Below are 20,904 nucleotides of genomic sequence, written 5' to 3'. Positions count from 1 at the left end.
CTTTCCTAGGTCACGTTGGCTTTGTAGGGTCATTGGTGTAATGAGGCTTTCCCCCCCTCGCCACCTGCTACCAGCTACCTTAGCCAAGGAATGTTAGGAATGTCCAGGTAGATGCTGCCCCATGGCCAGGATCCGGGCTGCCTTGCTGCTGAGCAAACCGGATGCCCCGTTCAGCAGGGGGGAATATTTTAATTTTTGTTTCCTGCTTCCTGAGGCTGGTAAATAAGCAGGGTGGCTTGTTTTGCAGGCAGCCTTTGATCTGGAGCGTAGGGTGAAATGTCTTAGTGTGCTCTTAACCTCTGCGGGGCGGGAGGGTTTGTAAAGCTGGGGGTGTTTTAGTGATTCTTATTTTATTTTTGTTTTTTTAGTTTTTTATCACTGCCTCTTTACAAAATGGGACTTTCCAGTGTAATCTAGATGGAGCTGCGGCCATTAACACATTGATTGAAATCCCCTTTGGTTGGAATCAATCAGGCCTTTGCACCTGCTGTCTAACCGTGTCCGGGCTAGGAAATCTTTTACAAACCACGAACCTTAATATCCACATGGTTGTCAGGGGATTGTTTCTCGATTTCAGCATGATCAAAGAGTGCTAGTGGGCGTGGTGAACCCAGGTGGGTTGCAAACGCCCCTTGCTCAAATTCGGCCTGGCCCACCCTCCATCATGACAGGGGGCAGCTGCCCCAAATTTCAGGAGCGGGGTTGCAACTCCATGACTGACTGGGAAGCCCCCCTCCCCCAGAAGTTTGTTGCACGGGGGAGTGGGGAGAGGACAGTTGAGAACTATTGCTCTAGAGGCTAGTCTTCACTGCAAGAGTGATTGGGGGTATGGCTAGACTGCAATCACGGGGTAAGAGCACCGCTCAAGTAGACATACCTGAGCTAGCTTTAATCTAGATAGCTCGGTCCCAGAGCAGTGAAACCACGACAGCTGTCTTTAGTGTTGTGTTGCTAGCGAGGGCTGCATGTCCTGGATTGTTCTTGTAGGGTTGCTAATGAGGGCTGAGCTGGACCCCTATAGGGTTGCTAAGAAAAACAGCATCAATCTCCATGGTTGTTCACACGCAGCAGGGTGCATTCAGCATCCTTCCTGAGGAGCCCCCTGCAAAGCTAAGCAACTGATGACAGGGCAGGGAAGGTGTGAACGGTCACATCCAGTCCCCTCCCCTTCTCTCAATAGCCAGCAGTGTGGAGATACAATAACATGAAGCAATTCCCCCCTCCCCCAACCCCCCCAGCTCTCCCACCTTGCTGGTGCTATGGGGTCAGGCTGCAGCAATGCCCTAGGGAGGTTGATGAGGGAGATAAAGCCCCACTCCCTCTCTGGATGATTAAGCAGGTGCAATGCTGATGATCTGATCTTGACTGCTTGCCTTGGGAAGGCATGTCTGGAATAACTCCCTCCCTGGGCCGCTGCTGAAGAACTATGGTTCAACACTGGGTTCGGCCAAAGCTTTTAGAGCAAGTCTGGGAAACTAGTTCTGGTCAGGAACTGGAGTTTCCCTTGCAGGGGACAGTCCAGCATTTTGGGGGAGGAGGGGAAATCTGCTTCCATTCGGAACAAAAAGCAGAAATTTAGGAATTTCCCACCGAACAAAAATTCTGAAAAATGTTGATTCAGGGCCATTGGAATGTTTCCTTTCGCCCGCGTCATTTCAGCTCATTTCAGTTTGCATTTCATATTGCATTACAATGTCAAATAGCCTAAACATCACATTACGGATAACAAAAATAAAGAGACTGTATTATTGTAATATGTTAATAGAATATGAAAGTAAAAATGAGTCAAAATGACACTAACACAACGTTTCAATTTTTGTGTGTCAACAAAATTCATCAAAATCTGGCAAGATGGTTAGATTTTGATAAAACTGCTATTTGCTGTCAAAAATTTTCCAACCCACTCTCTCCAAAACTAAGCAAGGCACCGGGGACTGACTTCTACTGCACTCCAAAGGCTATAGGAAGCATTTTGTCCTGGTCCTGTCTCTTGGGATGCTTGAATCCTTGAATTCCCCTTCTCCTTTAGTAGGCAGGTCTCCTCTTCCCCATGGCATCTCTGGCCTCCATTCCCATTGCTCCCATGTTAAGACTGACTTTGCTGGCATTTGGGGAAGGAGCTTGTTACCTTATTGAAAATTTGCTCATAAGCGTAGGTGAATGTGATGAAGCTAAGCTCTTTCTCCTTCCAGGGGTTATTTCTCCAGTGTGTCTTTTCTCTGTTAAAATAATTTATAAGCTGAGAATGAAATGTGCAGCTCTGAAGAACTTCCAGAGTGGCGCAGGCTGATGGCCTATCTAGTCCAATGGCCTGTCTCTGACAGCTGGGAGGATTTGATTTAATAGCCCTGCTTCCAAAATGCACCTTCCTCTGAAACAACTGGTTCTGGCCACTACCTGAGAGAGGCGTGTGGCCTAGGTGGACCATCGGTCCGATCTGGGGTGGCTGTTCCTCTGCAATCCCGTGTCATGGGGAGAGATTTCTGACTGGCTTCCCAATCTGTGCAACGAGCATGTCACCGGTATAATTCCATTTTCTGTGTCCTGCCAGCCCTTCGGAGACGGGCAGCCATTTGGGGAGGTGGACTGGCTGGGTGAGGGTAGGGACTTTATTTTGGTTCTTTCTTCCTTTGCTCTGAATCTAAAATAAGTCATTTGCATTGAAGGTCACATGGTTGCCTATGGAAAATTATAGATCAATTCATGCCCTGAAATGAGAGGATTTGAAAGCCCTTCTAATGATATCCCAGCTTGTAACCACAGACTCATGCAATGATTGCTACTCATTAGTAAGGCCCTACTTGAATCCCAGGATGATTGTCAAATAATTGCGTCTGAGTTGCAAACAAGACACAGAAAATAACGGAAAAGTAATAATTGACCTTTTTTCATTGTGGCAATTTGGAAAAGCCAGAGAAGCCCAGTTTGTTTAAGAAAAATTTGCTGGAACAATATAAACCCTCAAGTGCTATGTTATGCCTGCTAATCTTTTTTGATAAGTTAGACATTTTGCTGCAGCTATGTTAGTCAATGTGCAGGGCTGACAGCCCGAGCCCTACCGTGCATGGAGCTGACAGCCCGAGCTCCAGCTGCTGTCGGCTTGGATCAGTGGGGTTCTATTGTAGTAATGGGGGAAAAAGTGTGTGTTGCAAACCTCAAAATGTACGCAAATTGCGGACTGTGCAAAGTAAGCCAATTAAAATCAAAATTGCAGCAGAAGCCTAATATTGCAGGATCCGCAATTTCCGCAGTGTTGCATATTAAGTAGGGCCTTATTCATGATCTATTAATTAGTATGACAGTAGTGCACAGAGCTCTAAAGACTGACTGACTCCCTGTGTGACACCAATCGCGATCAGTTGTGCTCGATTCTGCGCATACACTGTGTGAGAGACAGTCCTCAAAGAATTTACAAGCTAAAGAGACAACAGACAAAGGGAGAGAGAGAGAGAATCTCTCCACCGCCCCGTCCCCAGTGTTACAGATTCATGGGGGGGTTTCAAGGTCAGGAAGGACCCACATAATCATCTTCTCTGACCTCCTACAGGACACAGGCCAGAGAATCCCACCCAGTTATCCCCATATTGAGCCCAATAGCTCGTGGTTGGACTAGAGTATATTGTTTCCAAAGAGATACCCAGTCCTGGTTTAAAGACTTCAAGTGATGGAGAATTTAGCATGCCCCTAGTGAAGCTGTTCCAGGGATTAATGACCTTCCCTGTTTAAAAATGTGTGCCTTTTTTCTAGCTTGAATCTGTCAAGCTTCAGCTTCTAGGTCTAGCTGTTGGATCTTGGGATGTCTTTATTGGCTGGATTTAAGAGCCCTTTAGTATCGGATACCTTCTCCCTGTGTAGGTACTTGTGGGGAAACTGAGGCCCAAAAAGACGACGTGACGTGCCCAAGGTCATAGAGGCGTCAGTTGCAGATCTAAGAATTGGACTTTGGCCTATCAAGTCCCAGTGCAGTGCCTTGTCCACCAGACTATTTTTACACATAAAAGACTCATCCCCCTTCTAAAATTTACTGAGATAAAGGATATTCTATCTAGTTTAGAATGTGCTGTACAATGGAGATAATCCATTGCTTTGTGGTGGTTATTGCAGTGTGTTTTAATAATGGTTATTCCAGATTTACCCTGGTAGAACTGGGATCAGAATATGGCCCTGTACAAATACGTTAAATCTGCTTTTTGCTGGTTTGAGTCCAGGCCTGTTTCCTTTCAGTGAAACACACAAGATTTTGCAGCTACGAGCCCCGTGCAGAGGATCCAAATCAGCCACAGGGGAGTGAGCTAGATTCCATTCTTGCGCACGCATCGTCTGTATCTTTGCTAGCCGAAATCCCGATTGCTGGTGCTTTTGTTTCTTGCTGCTGTTGCCAGAGTCAAAGAGCATCCAGCTTTTAATTTTTTTTTTCCTTCCCAGAGCCCGGTTGGGGTTTACACCCGCCTGCCATTTACGAATCGGTTCTTGATTCTAAGCACAACCAATCTGCTGCAAGAGTCACTGAGATGGAATAAGTCTGGAGCTCCCCAACGATACTGTTTTGAAGGGGGGCACTTAGCAAGGCCAGCGGGCTCTTTAGGGAAGGTGCGACTCCAGCTGACACTTCTCACCAGGCAGGGGCAGTAAACCCAGCAGGGGAGAGAATTTAAATGCACTTTGTGCAATCCAAGGCAAGTATAAACCAAACACAGCCCTTGCACTATTAGCTGCCTCCCCAAGAGATTAAAAGCACCGCAGCAGCGCTGCGGGGGGTTCTTGGCTGGGTTCCTAGTGGTTAAATATTGACCCACCCAGGAGGAATGGGAATGCAAACGCTCAGGTTTCATGTTGTGGAAAAATACAGGGATGCTCCTCCTACTCCAAAGAAGGGAGGGTTGGGAGAAGCCAGGCAGGAGCTGCCATGTAACCTGATATTAAGGTGACCCCTCTCCTGCCCTGTAGATGTGACCCAAACCAGGTGCTGGATGGACATGAGTTTACTAAGGCACTTTGCAGGCTTAACAAAGAGGCTGTAATGCACCCCCTGTTGCATTGCAACTCGCAGACCCGCACTCCTGTGGAACCAGGGCGAGAACCTTGCTGCTTAGATGTGGCCATCTACCGTTTAAAGGTAAAAGAGAGCTCCCCCAGGTGGTGGTAGTAATATGCCCTTTATCCTCTATGGCAGTGGTTCTCAACCTTTCCAGACTCTGTACCCCTTTCAAGAGTCTGATTTGTCTTGTGCACCCCTAAGTTTCACCTCACTTAAAAATGACTTGCATATTTTTAGGTCTGATTTTTGTAAGCAAGTGTCACAAACGCCATTACTGAAAAATCACTGACTTTCTCCTTTTTACCATATAATTATAAAAGAAATCAATTGGAATAGAAATATTGTGCTTACATTTCAGGGTATAGCCTATAGAGCAGCATAAACAAGTCATTGTATGACATTTTAGTTTGTACTGACTCGGCTAGTGCTTTTTATGTAGCCTGTTATAAAACCAGGCAGATATCTAGATGAGTGGATGTACCGCCGGGAAGACCTCTGCGTACCCCCCAGGATATACATACCCCTGGTTGAGAACCATTGGTCTATGGTGCCCATTATCGTCTATGGAGACCCAACCACTAGAGGGCGACATAGCATACACACCAAGCCATGGCACTGAAGCTATGCTAGGAAACGGGAGGCAGATAGCCTTGTGAAGCAATCCTGATGCAACCCTATTTACCAGGCTGAGTTAATGAGCGCCACTTCAGCGGGCAGCGGGGGGGAAGGAAGGGGGAGGAAGTGGGGAGGAAGGAGATCCGAGCTGGTTAATGATTGCAGAGCAGTTTCGGCCCGACCCACGGGACTGAATGGAATTTTGCCGGTCAGCTCTGTACAAAGAAGCGTAGCTTCCCGGAAGAGGCGGAGAGGCAGGTTAGAATGGCCAAGGGCTGCAATGGAAGGGCGGCCGCCCAGCTCAAAAGACGTGGGCCTGCTGCCCTGGTTTACAGCACAGCATCCCAGCAGAGATGAGGAAAGGGATTAAAATGAGGGATTGAATAAATAAATCACAAACAAACTCAGGGAAGAGTGCTGAGCAGAGAGAATGACTAGACCAGCTGCGGGCTTTGTCTGGCGGCCACTTCAGGCTGGGGAGTTCAGTTTGGCCATGCTGTTCTCGCAGGGGAACAGAGCCTAGCCGCGAGATTGCACCAAAATGGCTGATAGATGGGAGACAACGCCCGGTGGCATGAGGTCATTCTTTTGAAGCACAAACGAATCGTCGCTGGGTGCTTGATGGAAGTTGTTAGAAGTCCTGTCAGCTCTGAAGAGCCGCTTTGAGAAGGGCTGAGGGGCCAAGCGATGAATGCTCCAATGGGAATTTTCACGTCGTTGGAGTTGGTGGCAGCATCAGAAATGTATTAAGTAGCTTGAGGCAGTTGGTCATGCTAACCTCCTTCACTGGCTGTATTCTCCAGATCACAATGAGCTGGGTCATCTGCTTGATCTAGCTACTGCTTCTCTTCACATAGCCTGCTAGGATTTATCTAATCCCATCTAAGGGTGTCCACACAGGAAAAGCACGCCAGGGTGATTTAAAAAACAAACAAAAAACTATTTCCTTAACCCTTGTGTGCAGGCTTTTATTTTGGATTGAAACTGGTTTATTTTGGTTCAATTTGTCAATTAAGAGCCACTTCAGTTTAGCTTAAACCTGTTCCTAAACCGAATTAAGAGCATCCACACAGGGATTTGTGCCAGATTAATTTAAACCAGTTTTAAAAGATTGAGTTAATTTCTTGCATTTAGACAAGGCCAGTCTAATCGATCAGCTGAATGCTGCACTCATAGCTTGCTGGGTGTGTATGTCTAACCTGTCTAGCAACTAGCTCCTTTGGCAACATCTTGCAAGATATCTTTAAAATTAAATCCATCTGTGATACACAGCCCCATCCCATCCAGCTCTGCATTTCATAGGCATAGTGAATGGTTAAAGCACATCAGCTGTTGTCAGAACAAAAATATGGAAAGAGAGAGACATACACACAAGAATGTCACTTTGGAACTGAGGAAGTCTAGCCTAGCAGTCATATGGTCTGTGTGTCATAGGCCCTACACTGCTAAAAGCTAGTGGAGATTCTCCCATAGCTCAGAGAGCAGAAGCTTTGAACTTGAGAGGAAACATAGCCCAGTGGTTATAATATCATGTGTGTCATAGATCCTGTGTTGCTAATAGCTGGAGGAGATTTTCCCATCACTCAGATGGCTGAAGCCTGTGCTTTTGGAGCAGAAGTACTTGTTATATTTATCCATGTGCCACGGCATTCCAAGTGGCCATGGGATGCTGTACAGTGACAGATGTGAAGTCCTAAGTAGCCAAAAATGTATTCCATGAGCTGGCTAAGAGTGCAGTTCGGATGGCTGGAGCGCCTCCCGGAGGAATTGGGTGGGATGTGGGCAGGTAATGGGACCAGGGTCAGGTTGCAGGTCTGATCTCTCAGGAGTCAGCTTCCTGCCATGCTCTTAATCTCTACGGGAGAATCACGCAGTGGGTGGCACAAGGAAATAACTTGTTGCAGCCGGAGATGAGCCCTGCAGGACTGAGTGCTCCCTGCGTAAGAGCGAGTGGAAGGGGATATTGGAAAGGAAATAGGTAGTTGGCCAGATGCATCCTCTACTTCCTGGAGGGTGAGGATGGGGGCAGAGTTTGCTCTGGCTGCATCTCTCCCTTCCCAAGTTTTTGGGGATGGAAAAGGCAACATAGCCTAATCCTGCAAAACTCCCATTGATCATCAGGGAGCCTCCAAATTAGGGCTACGAAGGTGGCTCCTGGGAAAACCCCAGCCACCCAGCAGGCTTGGGAGAGTCTCCTTTAGGATGTTTAGGCGAACCCAGGCTGGGAGGCTCACTCCCAGATGCAGTGTAGATGTTGGGGGGCCAGGCCCTCCTGGTGCCTCAGTTTCCCCATCGTCAGCAGAGTAATGACACCCTGCTTTGCAAAATGCTTTGAGATCTACTTCTTTTATAAGAACTCATTATTATTCCCCATCACCACCACCACCACTGTGTTACCTAACCTGCTCCCACATCCTTGCCTGTGATGAGCTATTTATTATTAGCAGGGCCCTCTGCTGAAAAGCAGGGCAGGAGCCGCTGATCTCAGCTACCTTCCTGGCATAGCAGGATCATTAAGGAAGCAAAGGCCTCTCTGTTCTCAGCGGCTCCCGCTAATCGTGTTATCCCCCTGCTCATTGTCGTCTTGCCAGAGCTAAAGTGACAGGAGCCATGTGTCTGGGGAGTAATTCCTTGTTGGGCTGCTGCTTTGTCCCCTGTCATGTGGCAACTGTCCCTGACTCCCCACTCTGGGGTCCCCTAGGCCCGAAGGTCCTGGCAGGTTGTTGAAGTCAAAGGAAGCCTGCCGGTCAGTTCGAGCTCAAGCTCTCACTTCGTTTTCTAGTAGCTGAAAAAACCCAGCCTCAGCCAGTATGTGCAAACGATGCCAGGGAGTGCAATTATCCGAAGCTCTTTCCAATGCGCGGGGTGGTCCCCCCCCCATATTGTTTTAGTTCCCGGAGGGGCTGTGGGAACCCTCCCCTGTGAAGCAGAACCCAATCAGACGTAAGGTGTTCATATATTTAATACAGCGGCCGCACCGCATGGAGCTGTGGTCTCTGTCACACCTGCATCCAGGAGGCCTGCTGGCATGAGGGGTGATTTTGCAGGTAACGCTGGAAGCAGGCTGCAACGTTAACAGCCTGCCCCCCCTGAAATGCTCTGTCTCGGCAGGTGGGGCCCACCTCCTGGCTGAGCTGCTCATGCTAGAGTAGCATTATCCCACACACCCACTGCCAAGTAAATTCCCTACAGCTGTTAGCCATGAGCAGCCTGAGCCAGAACAATGATCCGCCACCTTGGAGTCTGTTAATATCGAAGCAGTTTACTAGTAGTAATAATGCAGGCAGCATGACCTAGTGGTCACAGCATAGGTCTGGGATGCAGGAGACTTGGGTGTGTTTCCCTGCTGTGCTGCAGGCTCCCTGCATGTCCTTGGGTGAGACAGTTTTAAAAAAAAACCTCAGTGCCTCAGTTTCCCCATCTGTGAAACGGGGAGGACAATACTTCCCTGCCTCCTGGGTTACTTGCAAGACTAAACGCATCAGTGTTCAGGAGGTGCTCAGATACCATGGTGACAGGCCAAGCTTATAACTACATAAACTTCACAGGCGGCTGTGGTTGCTCATGGAGCGTCCAGGGGCTAGGGCACTAGCCTGAGACTTTGGGGGCCAGGTTCAATTCCTTGCTCTGCTACTGACGCTGTGTGTCCTTGGGTATTTAGACTCCTAACTCCCATTGAGGATCTGGGAACTTTGTCTCTCTGTGCCTCAGTTTCCCCATTTCTAACAGCCCTGCCCCGCCCCACAGAGGGTGTTGTGAGGGTACACACATTGACAGTCATGAGGTGCTCCATGAAAGGACCTGAGATAGATAACCTCATGCTCAGGGTATTGCCCTGGCCTTTGATGGGGTCAGGAAGAAATGTCCCTGGGAAGCAGGTTCTCTCATCTCTGCAGGGGTCTGGCACCTTCCTCAGGAGCAGCTGAGGCTGGACACTCTGAAACAGGGCTAAATAGATCACGGTTCTGACTCAGGCTGACCATTTCTATGTCTGTGAGAATCTCAGGTCTCCTTCTGCTCCAAAATGGGGGGAGGACAGGAGGGAAAGCTGATGGTAACAGCATCTTCCAACTAAAGGTTTCCTCTAAATGAGTCAGTTGGAGGCCCAGGCTGGCAGCCTTCAGCGCCCTGATGAGTCAGTGACTCAGAGGGCCATCTCTCCTCCAGGTGCTTATTCTGGGAAGAGGCTAATTGTAAGGGAGGCGAAGATCCTTTTCATCTCATCAGGGAAACTGAATGTCTTTGAGCTAGTTCCGTCATGTGGCACTCGGAGTCCACGTTCTCTTGCTGGGCTCCAGTTTCTACCCTGGAGCCATGCTGGGTTCAACAGAGATGGCTGCTCTTAGACATTCAGTCAGTACAGAGTGGGTAGCAGGTAGCCCAGTTGTTAAAGTGCTGGCCTGGGGGATGCTGTAGACCTGAGTTTAGTTCTCCGCTCTGCTGCACAGTCGCTGTGTGATTTTTAGTTTCTCCGTGCCTCAGTTTCCCATCTGTACAATGGAATACTGACTATCCCTCAGTGAGACTTAGCTGGCCTCATCGCTGCAGTGTCTGAGAGCACCTAACAATCTTTAGTGTGTTGATCTTCACTGCACCCTGGGAGGCAGGGAAGAGCTATTATCCCCATAGTACAGATGGGAAACTGAGGCACAGAGAGGCTAAGTGAGTTGACCAAGGTCACAGAAGCTGTGGCAGAGCCAGGAATTGAACACAGGGCTCCTAAGCTGGCACCTTAACCACTAGATCATCCTTTCTCTCCTGGGAGTGCTGCCCTTCCTCACAGGAGGCGGGGGCAGGGTTGTAAGGCTAAATATCTTACAAATGGTGAGGTGCCCAGACACCAATGTGATGGGGGGCCAGGTAAGTACCTTAGCCAGAGAGCTCAAACCCCAGCTGCAGCCAGTATCTGGGAGCAGGTGGTTTCCACTCCTGGGTGCTGATGTCAAAAGGACCTTGCCTGGCTGCTCCGGAAGCTTTGGGTACAGAGCAGGGGTCAGGTACAGTACACAGGGGTCTGCAGCATCAGCAGAGAGAGCATGCTGCAACAAGAAACAACTCGATTGGTTAGGTGGCATCTCTGTATCCTGGAAAACGTTAATGAGTCTTTCCCTGGGGAGAGAGGCTGCCAGGAGGCCTCTTGAGCCAGAAGCCTGTGCAATTCTTGTGGGGAGCGGCCCGTTTCCTTGGGTGGCTGCTGGTTAGAGGTGAGCCCTGGCCTGCAGAGATCGTGCAGCGTTCGGGAGGGGCTTCTCTGTAAGCGCGTCGACCCTGCAAGTCAAGGTGTGATGCCCAGGGCGGCGTACCTGCCTCGTTTGAATCTAGCTAGCACTGGGGATGACAGTAGTGAAGAGACCTGGTTGCACAGATTCACCTAATAAATTCCCTGCCATTTTCGAGGCGTTGGTGCACCTCTGACCCTCCTACTTGCAGCCTGTTGCATTCAATAGTTTAGTCTCTGGAGGGCTGTGATACTTTGGTCTAATCCAGGCTCAATTCAGGGCTACCTGGGGGGCAGGGTTAGTGGCCTGTCATGTGCAGCTCATATGAGTTGCTCTGGTGGTCACTGTGCACTGGGCTAACCCCTGTGCCTCTTGCTGGATTAACACTGGCATGGGTGGGCATCCTCTTGCTACCATCACACCTTCACTTGCAGCGTCGACCTGCCTGCGAGAGCTGGCCTCTCCAAGGGGTGTGGGAACAGCCTTGCTTTGGCTGGCCCACAGCCACCCCGCTGGCAGCTGTGCTGAGGGGAGCATCTGGGCATGATGCGTGTCTGCGGCACTGCCTGGGCACAGCCAGTTGGGAGGGGGAACAGGTTGGGAGGGAGCTGGTCCGGTCTGGGCTCCCGTCCCCGTCGGCAGGCATCCTGTATCCTATAGCTGTGAGCAGCAGGTGGTCTCCTGCAGCAAGACGGGCTGCTGTCCAGCCCCTAGCACCGTGGGGGCCTGGTCCGTGACTGGGGCTGCCAGGCTCTAGGGCAGGGGTGGGCAAACTACGGCCCGGGGGCCGCATTCAGCCCTCCAGACGTTTTAATTTGGCCCTCAAGCTCCTGCCGGGGAGTGGGGTTGGGGGGTTTGCCCTGCTTCACGCCGCTCCCAGAAGCAGCGGCATGTTCCCCCATCCAGCTCCTACGCTTAGGGGCAGCCAAGGGGCTCCACGCACTGCCCCTGCCCCAAGCGCCGCCCCTGCAGCTCCCATTGGTCGGGAGCCGTGGCCAACGGGAGCTTTAGGGGCAGCGCTTGCGGACAGGGCAGCGCAGAGAGCTGCCTGGCCACGCCTCCCCGTAGGAGCCAGAGGGGAGACATGCCGCTGCTTCTGGGAGCTGCTTGAGGCAAGCGCTGCCTGGAGCCTGCACCTCTGACACCCCCCCCCAACTCTCCAACCCCCTGCCCCAGCCCTGATCCCTCTCCCACCCTCCGAACCCCTTGGTCCCACCCCAGAGCCCCCTCCTGCGCCCTGAACTCCTCATTTCTGGCCCCACCCCAGAGCCTGCACCCACAGCCGGAGCCCTCACCCCCCTCCTGCACTGCAACCCTCAATTTCATGAGCATTCATGGCCTGCGAAAGGGCAAACCAAATAATCAGTAATAATCCAGGGTCGGACGCCTCCACCCAGAGCCGGTGGTGTTAGCATGTGCAGCCTGGCAGCTGCCGGTGCCTCTGTCTGGCAGGGCAAGTGCAGGGCTGTGGCGAAGGGGAGGGCGGGGAAAGCCGGGGAGGGGGGAGTGAGAGAACAGGACAGGGATCTGCAGAGAGCTCAGGTTGGAGCTGAACGAGGCCCGGCTTCTGACCGAGGTGTGAGAAGTTAATGAAGCAGGAAGGGGCCCGGGGTGCCTCATTTCCCCTCTGGTTAATTAGCTTCCTGGGCTAAGGGTCCCCCGTGAGCTTTTCTCGCACAGGATGTTCTGCCCCATTTTGCCATTGTCCCCACGGGGGCGCAGTCAAAGAGCCCTTAATCCCCTTTGTCCCCATGGCACTTGCTCACACATATTTGTGCTGCGTGAGGTCAGCTGCTATCCCTGACCGCCAGCTCCCAGTGCCTATTGAAGCAAAGCCCCGGCACAGCTGAAGTCAGGCCAGGCTGGGGGTTTAAAGCAATCTTGCATCCAAGTGGCTGAGGGTGTCACATGGCAGCCATGGGTTTCAGCTTGAGCTGATTCTACTTTGCATCTTGTCTTCCCCCCGCCCCCAACCCTCCTGATAGCTCCAGTTGAGGGCAGGGGATTTAAATGGGATGGATGGTTTTGTGGTTAAAACATTGCACTGTGATTCAAGGAGACCGGGTACAATTCCTGGCCCAAGGCTCCCTGTGTGTGACAAAAAGAAAAGGAATACTTGTGGCACCTTAGAGATGAAGCGAGCTGTAGCTCACGAAAGCTTATGCTCAAATAAATTTGTTAGTCTCTAAGGTGCCACAAGTACTCCTTTTCTTTTTGTGTGTGACAAGTCAATTGCCGTGCCTCAGTTTCCCCCACCTGTATGCTGGTGAGAACAAACCTTCCTTTGTGTTTCTTGTCTGTGAAGATTGCAAGCTCTTCGGGGCAGGGATTGCTATTATGGATTTCTGGGCAGTGCCTGGCATAATGGGGCCCTGATCTCAGTTGGGCCCCTGCAATGTTCCTGCCGAACAAAGAATGAAGGTTTCATTCTGGCAGCTGCCTCAGCTTCTGGGATGCGGGTTCCTTCCCTCTTCCACCGAAGAATCTGGTGGTGGTCAGTGCTAGAGACAAGACACTGAACTAGGCGGGCGCTGGGTCTGATCCAGGTTGGCAATGCCTATGTCTCCGTGTAGCCACTGTGTAAGAACTTCAGGTCCAGCCAGCCTCTCTTTGAAGCCGTGGGGCCCATCAGAAGACGAATGGCCCAGTTACTGTCTTCTAAAGCACCTTGGGGCCTCATGAACCGCTCATGACTTAATGCAATAGCTGTGTTCCCTTCATGCTGACCCCTGCTGGGAACAAAGCTTCCCCTGGCACGGCCTGTGCCCTAGCCAGATTTTCCCCCAGACCCCTCTCTTCTACAGGAGGGAATTGCCCTTCTCCTGAACAGGGGAGACGGCCGGGGGGTTACTCTGGCTCTGCCATGCACTGGCGACTGGCCGTGCTGTTAGTGGCAAAGCGCAGGGCAGTCTGTACTGCGACAGCGGAGTGGACGGGACGGGGGAAGAACTAGATGTGATTTCTCTTCCCCTTCCCCAGGCCCCTTCTCTGCTTTGTCCGTGGAGCATCCATTGCCCTGACCAACCAAAGCGCTAAAGCGTTCTCGCCCTGTTCGAGTCAACGAGCCGAGCCGCAGCTGTGTCTCCGAGACCGTTAAGAGGGTGTCCGAAGCGCCGGGAGGGCAGTTTATGTAGCAAGCAAAAGGGGAAATTGACAACAGGGCATGATTCATGTCTTGCTGAAAGCATGTTCTGTTCCCAGAAGCCTGAAGGCCGGATTCTGATCTCGGGTACTCCAGTGTGAATCCAGAGTGAATCCCTAGACTTTCATGGATATCTACACCAGTGTAACTGAGAATCTGGCCCTACCTCCGTTGGCTCCAGTGGGGTTACTTTGGGCTTACACTGGTATAACTGGGATCAGAATCAGCCCACAACTCTATTGACTACAATAGAGTGACTCCAGATTCACATCAGTGTCATGGAGATCAGAACCTGTCCCTAGCTCCACTGACTCCAGAAAGGGTGCCCAGCATCAGAATCTGGCCTGAATTCGCCCATCACCTAATTTCCCCCTACGTTTCAGTCTTCAGCACTTATGTCCTTGAAAATAATTTTACTCTCGTCTCCTGGCCTTGGGTTTCAGTCTGGAGAAGGACCGAGGAGGGCTCTGATTCAAGGCTGGGACAAGGGTCAGAACCTAATCTCCTAACCCATCCCTTTAATTTTGGGGCCAGGATAAAAGCTGCAGAGCCTCAGACACTACTGCTTTCTGTTCCGAGTGCGAGGCGTGCTTCTTTGGTCCGCCTTTAATAATGATCACATAACACAGCCCTAGAATAAATACATCTGGTCGAAACAAAAAAACCCTCTTGTGATTTTCCCATTGGGTGGAATCGCATGCGACCCCCCACCAGCACTGTTGCATCTGAGCACCTCCCAGCCAACCCGACTAGCACTTGTCGCATGCGATTCCACCCAATCAAATAGCAAAACCCTTCTGCCAGATTTGAGAGCAGATTCACAAAGATAGCTAGGTACCTAGAGGGGCATTTAGTGAGATTTAGAAAGTTGCCTATGGTGGTCAAGCACCTAACTCCTATTGAAAGTCAGTGGGAGTTAGGTACCTAACTCACAGAGGTGATTTTTGCAAATCCTTTAGCGAGTTTGGCCCTTGGTTCTGGATCATGTGCAAAAGTGCTGAGTAGATGGCCCAAAATTGGCAGAAGTCGCATGAGATCCACTAATTTCTCCTATTTAGTAGATGTTTTATTATTATTTGTCTGATGGTAGCACCTCAGAGCCCCAGTAATGAGCCCATGGTGTGGTGTTAGGAGCTGTACAAACATAGAACAAAGAGACAGGCCCTGCCCCAAAGATATTCCATTTCTGTCTTGCTCCCACTCTCTGTGCCCTGTTGCACGCTGTCTGGGAAACAGAACATGAACCCAACAAAGTATGAGCTGAGGTTTGAGACCCACCCATTACACCCACCCACTGCTGTGGTTAAACTGCAGGACACACTGCTGTTGGGTTTTAATGTGGTTCACCTGTGAAACGCTCTACTCTAGGATATTAGTGAGGTTAACTTGTGGGACTCACAGCTGCTGTGTATTAGTGATATTTGCCTCTGGAACTCTCTGTTCCAGGATATTTCTGTGGTTAACTAGCTGGTTTAATGTGCTGGATATTTTGACAGTCCGGTTTGCCTGTGGAACTCTCTGCCACAGGATATTAGTGAGGTTAACCTGTGGGATTCACAGCTATTGGGTATTAGTGAGGTTTGCCTGTGGAACTCTCTGTTACAGGATGTTTTGAGCTTATCCCTGTGGGACTCTCTGCTGCTGGGTGTCACCCTGCCAAGGAGCTTAGTGAGATTCAGAAAAGAATTAGATGTTTATATCAATAAGGATTGCACCTGCTAGGACCATCAGAGAAGGGGTCTCCAGCTTCATGCTGCAGGGCTCCATCCAGTCAGAGCAGGGGGAGCTAATGTGTGACTCTCAGGGATGGGTACCGCACTCTAGATGGACCGAAAGCCTGCTCCAGGGGCAGCAATTCTTGTGGCTCGGGTGAAAGTCACCGTTACATACCAGATGCTCGCCTCGTCCGGCTTCTCCAGACAGCCGGGTGCCGTCCCGTAAGCCGCTTCCTAAAACAGAGCTAGCAAAATACCTTCTGGAAAGACAATGAGCTCATGTGTGAGGCCTGCAGGATGTACAGCAGCCAGGGGTCACTGGGGAGTGGGGCAGGTCTGGGGCTCAGCAGCTCTCTGCTGTCTGTCATCAGCGGGGCAGTGGAGAGATCCAATGTCAGTAACTCACGTGCTGGGGGGCCTGAGCCGAAGGGCTGGTTCAGGGTGGGGGTGGGGTCGTAACGGGGCAAAAAAGTCGCAGACAAAACTTTTTTGTGTTGGAAAAATGCTGTTTCGGGGGGAAGCGTCGGTTTCCAGGGAACGGTGCCAACAGCAGGTTGGTTTAGATGAAAATGTTGCCAGGAAGGTTGCTTAGGCCCAGGATGGAATTTGTGCTCAGAGGGAGAGACACCCGCCCCAAAATAGACAACAGGCTGCTGGTTAGGATGGGCACGTGGGAGACCCAGGTTTGGGTCCCTTCTCTGTCTGAGTCAGACCAAGGACTTGAATGCAAGTGACTGAACCGCTGGGCTAGAGAGTTGGCCTGTCTCTTTGGCCCAAGGGCTATTTAATTATTTGTAAAGGGGGGATGGGAGGACGAGGTAATGTTGGCAAGAGAGAGACGAGCTTTTGAACTACACAGAGCTCTTCTTCGGGTCTGGGAATAGTACTCCAAGGGTATTTCTACACGGTAGTGTACGCCCAGGGTTCGGACTCAGGCTCACACCCAACTCTGCTTCTGTCTATACACAAATTGCGCCAACCCAGGTCTCAGGACTTCCTCCCACCCCCCGGGGGCGGAGGATCTGAGCCTGAGTCAAGTTGGGATTCAGGGTCCAAGCCCTATTGCTTTGCAGCCTAGATACAGCCACGTTGGATTCGTGCTCTGGGAGTCCACTAAAAATTTCCATAATCCCCCTGGCCCATGTTCTTTGTCCTCTGGACAGTCCAGTTTGGTGGACAGTCGAGGTTTCCTGCATTGCATTACGAACCAAGGACCGGAACGGCCACGTTTTGGGAGGACTCTAGAAAGTCTGGGACAGGGTGGTTGGCCCTGTGTTCGAATAATACAGTGTAGACACCGGAGCTCTGGTTCCCTTCGGGTTCCTAGCCTGGGGTCCCAAATGAGTGTAGATGACATCTCAAAGAGTGCCTCCAGCCCTGGTTAAAGCCATCCTGGTGGGGCAGTAATGGAGGGTAACCTGCAGAGCGCACGGCTGCAGGCTCGTGCGATGAACGGCGAATGTTTCCATCTGGGGTAGCTCCCTCAGTATCAAAATCTTAGCTGGTGGTAGCCGTGGGGGAGATTTGGCTGAGGATGCAGAGGGACGGTTAACCCTTTGTAAACTCTCCCAGGATACTTGTGTCTATTTCCCCCTGCAATGAAGATCCGGCCTCTATGTAGACAGAACATGGGTGCTCCCTATGGAGGGGTCAACCTAGGCAGACCCCGTGCGGTGACCCAAAGCAGCAGGGAGCTAGAGAACCACAGGGTCTGTCTGTGTCCACCAGTCTCAGTGAGAGAGCCCCTTTCCCTCCATGACAGCGCAGTTGCCTCTCAGCCACCAGGGATGCTGTGAGGTTTTGTACCAGTAACTCCCCATTGCCCGCTGCTTCCCAGCCCCAGTGACCAGTCCGGAACCAGCCCAGGGGGGAGCTGGGGCCTCACCAGACCAGGAGGCAGGCCCGGTATAGCTGGCCGTGCCAGGCCTCTGCACAGGGCCTGAGTGGCTTGAAAGCAGCAGCTTCCAGAAGGGACCGTTGCCAGGAGCGCTTTCTAATCACATCTGAGCAGAGTGACCCTGCGCTAGCCGGGTCTTACATAAGAGCCGTTAATGGCTCATACAGGCGGGGATGAAAATAGACTCACATCAGGACGTTAGGAGGGATGGGGCGGGGGGTGATTCCACACCGGTGACCTCCCCAGGCTCATCTTGTTGTTTCCCATCCAGCTGAGACGTCGACTCTACCGCGCTCTGGTTGCTGTGACCGAGACGGGTGACTCAGACCCAAGCCCCCAGCCTGGCTTCCCCCGGGACCCCATCCCCATCCGGCTCGTCCAGAGGAGGCGATCCAGCTTAGGATGCACAAGCAGTAAGGCCTCTAGCGACAAGCACAGCATCCAGGATGGGAGCGGTCACGGGTCCACCCCATCGCCTGCCCGGAGAGGTCTCCCCGCCGCCCTGAATCGGGATCCCCCTGCCAAGAAGACTCAATCTCCACCCTCTGTGGCCAGCCAGCTCTGGGAGGGCGGGGACTTCTCCTCCTTGGGCAAAAAGATGTGAGCATGCAGCCAGGACATTCCCCCCACCCCTTCTCTGCCATAACCACTGGGAGCCGGGTGGGAAGTGGGATTTGCGTCCCGCGGGGCATTCCGGGATTTCGAAATTTTGTTTTCTCCCAGATCTGGGCAAAAAGTCGAAATCTCGGAATCTTTCGCAAAACAAAATAATATGAAATCATGCGTGAAGACCTTATCGAAATTGTTTCATTTCGACTTTATCATTTCACCTATTACAGAGGGAGGCAGAGTGGTCTAGTGGCTAGCGCACTGACCTGGGATTCAGAAGACCTGGGCTCTATTCCGAGCTCTGCCAGTGGCCTGCTGGGAGACTTCCCTTTCCGTGCCTCAGTTTCCCCATCTATAATATGGGGGAAATGAAGCACTTAGAGGTCTATGGATGAAACTTGCTATATAAGCGCTAGTTTAATAGTATATTTATTAGATTATAAAGTCAAAATGATAAAGGTGAAATGAAACATCTGGATAATTTCAACAAAATTGTTACCTTCCCGCAAGACATTTTGATTTTTATTGAATCAAATTTTACCCAAGGGAAAAACATTCTGTTGGGAAATTTGTAGCTGGTTCTAGGCTGGGAAGCTTTAGGCCAGGAATAGAATTGGGGTGGGGGGCTGAGCAGAACCAGTTAATATCCTGCAGCAGGGGGCTCTGTAAGTTAACCTGAAACATCATTCTGCAACAGGAAGTTCCACAGAATAGCCTCAGATATCATGCTGCAGCAGGGAGTTCCCCAGGATAACCTCAGTTAATATCCCACAGCTGGGAGTTCTGCAGGTTAATCCCCCTAACATGCCCAGTGGTAAACATGCCGACAGCCACCCCCTGTGGAAGGCATCTTATCCAGTGACCAGCATGCCAGCCCAATCCCATTGCTGGCAGCTGCCAAGCCTTCCCTCCCCTATTAACTGACACCCCATCACATCTTCCCCAACTACCACAGCTATGCTTCCAAAGAACCCCTGTCTCCCAAGGGCAGTAACGGTCCCCAAAGCTGAGCGGCGCTTACTGAACACAGTCTAAGGTCTCATGTATTTCCAGCTCTTCCAAGCAGTTTGCTGTGATGTAGAGGAGATGGTCCAGGGCTAAATCTCACATGCAAAACACCCCCAATGCAGTGGAAGTGCCGGGGTTACCAAATAGCTGGCATATATCAGCTTTAGCACCCAGTCCTGCCAGCTGCAGAGCGCCCTTCGCTCCCTCTGGCTTCAAACGCGCAGGAGCAGTGTGCAAAAGGGGGACCTCGATTTTGTATCCTGTCCTTCCATGCGAGTGTACCCTAAGTGGCTTTATGGCATTAGGAAGCTAAATCATATAGAGTAGAGAGGGCCTGGATCTTCCGGAAGCACGGGCTGGGGAGGAGAGATGCAGGACGGCTGCCCCAGGGGAGTGAAGCTGCACTGGAGAAGGCTCTTGTGCCAAGAAAAGCTGGCCTGCATGTAGGGGGAGAGAGAGGAGGGTGGAGTTAGACAAGCCAGGGAGAGGGAAGAGATGGCATTATAGGGAGGTGGTTCTCGTGGCAGCTGCTGCATGGGAACCCTTTGTGGCTCTCGCACGACTGAGTCGTCACCTCCAAAGACACTGCAGCAGGACAGGCTCCCTCGATCCAGGGCCCTCGTGAACGAGCTTCGGTCAGTTTTGCTCCAAGGCTAGGTTCCTCTCCCTCTGGCATTTCCCTTCCTGTGCTTGTGTTCTGTAAAAGGTAATAAAAAAATAAATACATAAACCCAGCCTCCCAGCCATGTTCACTGGAGCCTGCCATTTTCTTGTGTCTGCAAACTGGAACAGCTCACTCAGAAACAGCAATCCTTGGCTCTTGCATCGCTAGCTCAGACTCTCAGAACATGCTGTGCACATGGGTGTTATCCCCCACTTTACAGGTGGGGAAACTGAGGCACAGAGAGACTATGTGACTTGTCACAGGGCATGTTAGTGGCAGAGCTGGGAATAGACTCCAGGAATCCTAAATTTCCATCCTAGACAACACTCCCCACCCCAGTGTTGGGAATGGAACCCAGGAGTCCTACCTCCCAGCCCCCTGGTTCTAATTGCTAGACCCCACTCTCTTCCCAGAGCCAGACATAGAATGTCCTGTCTCTCAGCCCCCTGTTTAAATCACTAGATCACACTCCTCCCAGGGCCAGGAAGTTGCATTCTCCTGCTGAAGGCATCCTGCAGCTAGTTCCCCATGTCTATGTTTAAACAATAGATTGGGGGGGCACTTTGGATTGTATCTAAACAGGTGCACCTGTCTCAAATAACCTGCCATTCCCATTCGGGCTGGCTTAGAGCCTGGTCTCTCCTCCTTTCCTTTGCAGTTCCAGAAGAGGGCTGAGTGGCTGCAGGCTCCGGGCCCACGCGAGCGGCGATATGCATGCCCTGTGCATTGTATGCGCCCTCAGACTGTGGCTTTGCAAAATATGTATCCCTCTTTAGCTTGATTTTCCCCTCAGAGAAAAGTCCAGTGACTCCAATGTGTGTTCCCCTGACTTACACCAGTTTGAGGTGCGAATCAGGCCCTGCGAGACCACTGTGGAATTGCTCCACCTCTCCCTTAGCTCGCACACGTACATTTCACTCACCCCGCAGCCAGCTGGTGCAGCACCAGGGTCAGCAAGTGGGCCAGAATCTGATCTCATGCTGGTTTCACACTGGCG

General features: G+C 51.3%; 1 protein-coding gene across 1 annotated transcript in view; it reads left to right on the top strand.

Moving 5' to 3' along the window:
• LOC311512400 (uncharacterized protein) overlaps positions 1-19,944 on the top strand; it is a gene marked incomplete at its 5' end in the record, with an annotated part of 45,453 nt that extends 25,509 nt beyond the window's left edge. Inside the window, one exon of the mRNA XM_084613615.1 lies at positions 17,898-19,944. Within this exon, the coding sequence (XP_084469741.1) occupies positions 17,898-18,230 (333 nt within the window). The 3' untranslated portion in view covers positions 18,231-19,944. The remainder of the gene's footprint in view (positions 1-17,897) is intronic.
• Between the last annotated feature and the right edge of the window lie 960 nt (positions 19,945-20,904).

The sequence above is a fragment of the Lepidochelys olivacea genome (assembly GCF_965140295.1).
Source record: "Lepidochelys olivacea isolate rLepOli2 genome assembly, chromosome: 24".
Classification (NCBI taxonomy): domain Eukaryota; kingdom Metazoa; phylum Chordata; order Testudines; family Cheloniidae; genus Lepidochelys; species Lepidochelys olivacea.
Note: the sequence above shows the minus strand (reverse complement) of the source record. Positions and strands in the feature narration are given on the sequence as shown.